At 46.4% G+C, this 8398-nt stretch overlaps 1 protein-coding gene across 1 annotated transcript in view; it reads left to right on the top strand.

Moving 5' to 3' along the window:
* The first annotated feature begins 241 nt into the window (after positions 1-241).
* The window catches only part of LOC126298475 (uncharacterized), a 49537-nt gene continuing 41380 nt past the window's right edge, over positions 242-8398 (top strand). Inside the window, exon 1 of the mRNA XM_049989809.1 lies at positions 242-413. Coding sequence (XP_049845766.1) covers positions 281-413 — 133 coding nt within the window. The 5' untranslated portion in view covers positions 242-280. The remainder of the gene's footprint in view (positions 414-8398) is intronic.

The raw sequence follows: 8398 nt of genomic DNA, 5'->3' as shown, positions 1-8398 counted from the left end.
GTAGTCTTAATTGGCCAACAGAAATGACTTTGTGGATGCCTACCTCCGGAAAGACTGTAGCGTATTTTATAACGAGTCGCATATGAAGGAGGAGGCAGAATTGGGCGAGATAGCCGCCGCTTTTCGGCAATCGCGTGCGGCAAAGCACTTCCGGCGGCCGGCGGGCCGGTCTCGAGTTTACGGTTACGCGCGGGAACTGGCCGTAGCAGCGCGGTCCGCGAAGAAGTGGGTTAGGCTGGGGGAAGCGGAGCGCGAGTGGTCACGCAGCCAGAAGGACGGCATGCGGCCCAGCGGCTGGCTGTGTCTGAGTGTGGGGATCGCCCTGGCGCTCTCCGCCGGGGCCGCGCCTGCTGCGTCCGACGACGGCGCGCCGGCAAGCGGACTCACCGCCGGTGGAACGGCACTCGCTCCAGGTTAGCCTCTCCTTTACTGGGAGTCCTTCCTCCCCAAAGTCTATCCCGCTGACTAAGGGCAATCTCCTACACCTCATTAGACAATTATTTCTCTTTTCATGAAAGACGTATCACCAGCTGCTGTCATAAGCTTTATTAAGTTGCTCTTAAATTTCGGTCTATACATGGAGCTTCTTGTGGTGCCTTGTAATTATAAACAAAACAGACCGCCGTATCAACATCAAATTGTAAAAAAATTAAAAAGCACTCCGCCTTCAGGCCACGAGTGGCCTACCGGGACCATCCGACCGCCGTATCAAACTCAGTGTAGGATGCGGATGGGAGGGGCGTGGGGTCAGCACACCAGTCTCCCGGTCGTTATGATGGCATTCTTGACCGAAGCCGCTACTATTCAGTCGAGTAGCTCCTCAATTGTCATCACGAGGCTGAGTGCACCCCGAAAAATGGCAACAGCGCATGGCGGCCTGGATGGTCACCCATCCGAGTGTCGACAACGCCCGACAGCGCTTAACTTCGGTGATCTCACGGGAACCGCTGTATCCACTGCGGCAAGGCCGTTGCCTTGTAAAAACATTAAAAATTATACAAATTCGTGTAACGTACTTCATAATGACAATCTGTCCCTACCGGTCAAAAAAATTATTATAACTTCTTGCTTTCTAATGCATTACACATATCTGCCTTGACATGAAGTTAAACACGCAAGCATCAGTATTGTTATTAACAATGGCTCGAATGGCTCTGAGCACTATGCGACTTAACTTCTGAGGTCATCAGTCGCCTAGAACCTAGAACTAATTAAACCTAACTAACCTAAGGACATCACACACTTCCATGCCCGAGGCAGGATTCGAACCTGCGACCGTAGCGGTCGCTCGGCTCCAGACTGTAGCGCCTGGAACCGTACGGCCACCCCGGCTGGCTATTGTTATTACATATAACTAATACGCATTTGCTATCTGGACAGATTTGTACTTTCGTTGGTAAAAGTGTCAAACGCCTTTCTTGTAAGATCTCTTCAAGTTATTCCTAATACGCTTACATAGCAGACATGTTTCCGCATAGATGGAAAACGTTTTCACCTTGACTGTAAGCTGCCGTTTTGCACATTAACTCATAGCGTGGTTAATGACCACCAGAAGCGCGAGAATAGCTGTGTCCATCACACACGTGGCCACCAATGATATATCGATCTCTCACAGTAATGCTAAGCTTATTATATGCTGTTTTCCTGTATGCTTTACTCAGTTCTTCGGGGATTCTGTCAATTTTTAGTTACCCTAAGGCACTGAGGTTGTGGTACGTCAGCTATCTGTGAAGCATGTTAACTACGCAGATCGTATTTTAAGTGTTTTTGTGTATCATGATACTGAGCCGGAGATGGGAAACGGGCCCGGCATTCGTATAAGTATAAAATTTAGCATGGCCAATATATTTCACCATCGTTCGTTGATCCGTTGAAATTCAGTGGTTGTGTTGAGGTTTGTTATTCATGCGATGTGTCGGTGCGTTTTTAGCGGTGTATGACCTATGGCAGCGATGTTACAGGTTTGAACGATACCGTATGTCAAAGACGTATATAACCTGTTGTTTACATCTACTCGACTGTTTATACAGGTCGTTGCCATGTATATAAACTCTGGGAGAGCCTGGGGAATCTCTGGTCAGGAAATACGTGACAATTCACGAGTTGTTTCGTAATATACATTACAGAATTGATAAGCTTGAGAAATGCTTAACTGTTAATATGGATATACTTTAAGTCTTATCAACATTTAGACTTAAGTTAAATCAGTAAACGGATCGAAGCCATCTGTGTATCTTAGACAGTTTGTGACCATAATAGCACTCAAACGGAGGACGATGTAGAATAGGCCCAAATACTAAACGTCTTTTTCTAAAACTGTGTTGCAGCTGAATACCGCACTATACTTCCTCCTTTAAATCGTCGTAATAAATGACCACGGGATAGAAAACCAACTGAAGTCGCTCAACAGAGGAAAGGCCACTGGACCTGACGGGATACGAATATGATTCTGCTCAGAGTATGAGAAAGAACTTGCAACTGCAGTGTACTGTAGCTCTGTGGAAGTGCGAAACGTTCCTAACGATTGAAAAAAAGCACATGCCAACAAGGTTCGTCGAACAGACGCGCAAAAATACAGGCCAATATCTTTGACGCCGGTTTGTTGTAGAATCGTGGAACGTGTTTTATGCTCACGTATGACATTTCTGTCCGCCTGCTTGACTGAGTGGTAACGTGTCTGCCTACCATGCAGCGGGTCTGGGTTCGATTCCCGACCGGGTTGGAGATTTTCTCCGCTGGTGGACTGGGTATCGTATCGTCATTTCATCATCACCGACACGCAAGTCGCCCAATGTTGCATTGCTTGAAATAAAACTTGCAAATCTGCTGTCGAGCTTCCCCAGATGAGGCCTCCTAGCCATCAATGCCACACGATGATTTCATTTCATGACATTTCTGGAGACCGAAAATATTCTCTGTAGAAATCAGCATGAGTTCCGCAAACAAATATCCTGTGAAACCCAGCTTTCTGCGCTGCCACCCAATGAACAAAGCATGAGCATACGGAAGATCAGACCAGCTATATGACTGGATTGATGAGTTTCTAACAAACAGAACACAGCGTGTCATTTTCAACGGAGAGCAGTCTTCAGACTTAAAAAATAACTTCGGGCATCTCCAAAGCCGTGTTACAGGACCGTTATTCTTCACATTATATGTAAATGACCCGGTAGATAATGCTAGACGTTCTTTGAGACTTTTCGTGGATGATGATGTTGTATACTGAGAAGTCGCAATGCTAGAAAATTGTCGCGAAATGCAGGAGAACCTGCAGTGGATCAACGCTCGGTGCATGGAGTGGCAAGTGACCCACAACATAAACAAATGTAACCTATTGTATATACATAGACCGAAAGATCGCTTATTACAAGCTCACAGAACAATAGCTGGAAACAGAAATTCCTAAGTGTATCCGTACGGAGCGATTTCAACAAGAACGACCACATAGAATTTTTTTTTTCGTGGGGGGGAAGAGACCAAATAGCGAGGTCATCGGTCTCATCGGATTAGGGAAGGAAGTCGGCCGTGCCCTTTCAAAGGAACCATCCCGGCATTTACCTGGAGCGATTTAGGGAAATCACGGGAAACCTAAATCAGGATGGCCGGACGCGGGATTGAACCGTCGTCCTCCCGAATGCGAGTGCAGTGTGCTAACCACTGCGCCACCTCGCTCGGTCCCACATAGAATTAATCGCTGGTAAGTCAGGCGCCAGACTGAGATTCGTTGGTAGAATCCTCAGAAAATGTAGTCCATCATTACTTGAATATTCCTCAGCTCTCTGGGATCCATACCAGATAGGACTGATAGAGGAAATAGAGAAGACCCAAAAAAGAGCAGCACATTTCGTAACTGGTTCATTTAGTAAGCGCAAAAGTGTCACAGAGATGCCCAGTGAACTCCGGTAGCAGACGCTGCTAGAGAGGCGTTCTGTATCACACTGTGGTTTATTGTTAATCCCGAGTCAACTGATATATTGCTTCCTTCTACGTATATCCCTCGAAAAGACTATCAAGATAAAAATCAGAGATATCCTAGCCCATTCAGAGACTTTACAGCAATCGTTCTACCCGTGAACCGTTTGTGACTAGAACAGGACAAAGGGGAAGCGTTAACGTTGCTGGAGCTCGATCAACGGACCCCGGGTTAGATTCCCGGACGAGTCGGGAATTTTCTTTGCTCGGTTGCGTGTATTGTCATTATCAACGACGCGCATGTCGCATAAGAGGTGTCAAATAAAAAAGAGTTGCACCAGGTGGCTGAACTATCCAGAAGGGAACTCTAGGCCAATAAAGCGATACGCAAATTGGAAATTTGTGGTAAGTTCCTATGGGATCAAACTGCTGAGGTCATCAGTCCCTAGGCTTACACACAACTTAATCTAACTTGAACTAACGTATGCTAAGGTTAACACACACACACACACACACACACACACAAACACACACACACACATGCTCGAGGGAGGACTCGAATCGAACCTTAGACTTGGGGGGGGGGGGGGGGGAGCAGCGCGAACCGTTGCAAGGCCATACGCAAATTTCACATTTCCGGGGGAGCTGACACTGACACACGAAGTACCCTCCACCACACACTGTAAGGTGGCTTGCGGAGTGTAGTGATAGAATCATGAAACTGTTTGTGTTTCGTGGTGTGTTAGTATGTTTAATATAATATGACATTTAATGTTTCCTGCAGTTTGAGAATGAATTCGTTCTGAAATCCGTTATTAACACAAATTAATTTTGAGTGATATAGCTGCCATATACTATTCACGACGACGACCATAAGTTTGTGATGGTCGATAGTTCGAATTTTAATCTAGAGTAACGAGACTCTGTTTATGTTAAACAGGTTGTAGGTAGAGAAGTCGAGTTAAATTAGAAGTTTCGTGCATCGATAGAGAGCATATGAACGTTGCAGAATTACTTGTAGAGGTTGTACAGATCTGTTTGCTGAGTGCCTTATTATGGGGAGTTCATGATCCCCAGAGGCTCGTTACCAAATGATTTGGTATTGATATACTAGATTCTTAACGCTTCTGGGACGAAGTCAGAGGGATTGTACGGTAAGAATTAATTACTCATAAAGTCACTAGTATTTTACGACTATAATATCCTGGATACAGCGCCAAATAATAAAAATTTACGAAACAAATTACATTTTCTTTCCTTTTTTTCCTTTCTTTTGCTACTGCCTTTATCGTGCATTGTGTGCAGGGTCGGCAGGGTTAAGTACGGATTTGCCATGGTTAATTGTTTGGGGTGGCTGGATGCCCTTCCTGTCGCCACCCCATACCCCCTGGGACGGAATTAGTGTACCCCAGCTGTCTGCATCTAGTGTAAACCATCAAATAGTGTGAATGTGTTTCAAATGTCTGCGAGTCGTATAACTGAGGCGGAACGTGGGGACCAGCCTTGTATTCACTTAGTAGGATGTGGAAAACCGCCTAAAAACCACATCCAGGCTGCCCGCCACAACGGCTGTCGTCGTTAATCCGCTGGGCCAATTCGATCCGGGGCTGGCGCGCCTATCCGAGTCCAGGTAGCAGCGCGTTAGCGCTCTCAGCTGTCCTGGCGGGTTTTGAAACAAACTACACTGTGGTGCCAAAATTCATGGGATACCTTCTAATATCGTGTCGGACCTCCTTTTGCCCGACGTAGTGCAGCAACTCAACGGGACAAGTCATTGGAAGCCTCCTGCAGAACTATTGAGCCACGCTGCTTCCATAGTCGTCCATAAATGCGAAAGTGTTGCCAGTGTAGGAGTTAGTGCACAAAATGACTTCTCGATTATGTCCCATAAATGGTCGATGGAATTCATGTCGGGCGATCTGGTTGGCCAAATCATTCGCTCGCATTGTCTAGAACGTTCTTCAAACTAATCACAGACAATTGTGGCTCAGTGATTGGCGTATCCTCATCCATAAAAATTCCATCGTTGTCTGGAGACATGAAGTACGTGAATGGTTGCAGATGGTCTCTGAGTAGTCGAACATAAGCATTTCCAGACAGTTATCGGTTCAGCTGCACCAGGGGACCGAGTACATTCCATGTGAACACAGCCTACACCACTATGGAGCCACCACCAGCTTGCACAATGCTTTGTTGCCTTCTTGATAATTCAGAAAATGTTCAAATGTGTGTGAAATCTTATGGGACTTAACTGCTAAGGTCATCAGTCCCTAAGCTTACACACTAATTAACCTAAATTATCCTAAGGACGAACACACGCACCCATGCCCGAGGGAGGACTCGAACCTCCGCTGGGACCAGCTGCATAGTCCATGACTGTAGTGCCTTAGACCGCTCGGTGTTGATAATTTAGGTCCATGGCTCTGAGCACTATGGCTCTGAGCATGATCTGTGGTCATCAGTCCCCTAGAACTTAGAGCTACTTAAATTAGGTCCATGGCTTCGTGGAGTCTGCGCCACACTCGAACCACATCATTAGCACTTACCAACTGAAATCGTGACTTACTCGACCAGGCCACTGTTTTCGAGTCGTCTAGGTTCCAACCGATATCGTAACGAGCTCAGGAGAGGCGCTGCAGGCAATGTCGTACTGTTAGCAAAGGCACTAGTGTCGTTCATCTGCTGCCACAGCCCATTAACGCTAAATTTCGCCGCTCTGTCCTAACAGATACGTCCGTCGTACGTTCCAAATTGTGTGTTGCTTGTCTGTTAGCACTAGCAACTCTACGCAAACGCCACTGTTCTCGGTCGTTAAGTGGAGACTGTGGGCCATTGTGTTGTCCGTGGTAAGAGAACATGCCTGAAATTTGGTATTCGTGGCACAATCTTGACCCTGTGGATCTCGGAATATTGAGTTCCCTAAGGATTTCCGAAACGAAATGTCCAATGCGTCTAGCTCTAACTACCATTCTGCAATCAAAGTCTGTTAATTCCCGTCGTGCGACCATAATTACGTCGGAAACCTTTTCACATCCATCGTGACATCTCAGCCAATGCAGTGCCGTTAAATATGATGTGCACGCGATATGACCGCCAACTGTGCAGCTGCATGTCGCTGTCCCATAACTTTTGTCACCTCAATGAATGTAAGAAATGTAACAGTTCTTGAGCAAAATATGTAGGCCTACGTCTTTGTTACAACTCTCCTCAACATATTTTCTGATTCTTCACTCCAGTGTTTCTTTGAATCATCTAACAAGATGCCGTCCATCATACTTTTGACAGACTACTATGATGCATCATGGAGCGTCGCAGGTAGCCTGGTGTCCAAACTACCAGGCCCATGACATCAATTAGACTCTCGTAAACTGAATCTCGACATGGTCTAATGTAGATGTCCATGCTGGCCACGGAACTGGACTATGCACAATCCATTGTTGTCCAAATGCTTAATAGGTGACTTACACAAAAGTATCTACACTAAAAAAAGAAAAAAAATACTGCATGGACAACTAATAGAAATTTTGCGGTGGTTTCTGCAGGTCCATTATGTGATCAAAAATATCCGGAAACCACCAAAACATACGTTTTTCATATTAGGTGTATTGTGCTGCCACCTACTGCCAGGTACTCCATATCAGCCACCTCAGTAGTCAGACATCGTGAGACAGCGGAATGGGACGCTCCGCGGAACTCACGGACTTCGAACGTGGTCAGGTGATTGGGTGTCACTTCTGTCATACTTCTGTACGCGAGATTTCCACACTCCTAAACATACCTAGGTCCACTGTTTCCTATGTGATAGTGAAGTGGAATCGCGAAGGGACTCGTACAGCACAAAAGCCTACACGCTGACCTCGTCTGTTGACTGACAGAGGCCGCCGATAGTTGAAGAAGGTCGTACTGTGTAATAGGCAGACAGACATCTTTCCAGACCATCACACAGGAATTCCAAACTGCATCAGGATCCACTGCAAGTACTATGACAGTTAGGCGGGAGGTGAGAAAACTTGGATTTCATGGTCGAGCGGCTGCTCATAAGCCACACATCACACCGATAAATTACAAAAGACGCCTCGCTTGGTGTAAGGAGTATAAACATTGGACGATTGAACAGTGGAAAAACGTTGTGTGGAGTGACGAATAGCGGTACACAATGTGGAAATGCGATGGCAGGGTGTGGGTATGGCGAATGCCCCGTGAACATCATCTGCCAGCGTGTGTAGTGCCAACAGTAAATTTCGGAGGCGGTGGTGTTATGGTGGGGTCATGGAGGGGCTTGCACCCTTTGTTGTTTTGCGTGGCACTATTACAGCACAGGCCTACATTGATGTTTTAAGCACCTTCTTGCTTCTCAATGTTGAAGAGCAATTCAGGGGTGGCGATTGCATTTTCAACGCGATCGAGAACCTGTTCATAACGCACGGCCTTTCGCGGAGTGGTTACTCGACAGTAACATCCCTGTAATGGACTGGCCTGCACAGAG

This window comes from Schistocerca gregaria, chromosome X (assembly GCF_023897955.1).
Source record: "Schistocerca gregaria isolate iqSchGreg1 chromosome X, iqSchGreg1.2, whole genome shotgun sequence".
NCBI classification, from domain to species: Eukaryota; Metazoa; Arthropoda; class Insecta; order Orthoptera; family Acrididae; genus Schistocerca; species Schistocerca gregaria.
This window is presented reverse-complemented; position numbering and strand designations above follow the sequence as displayed.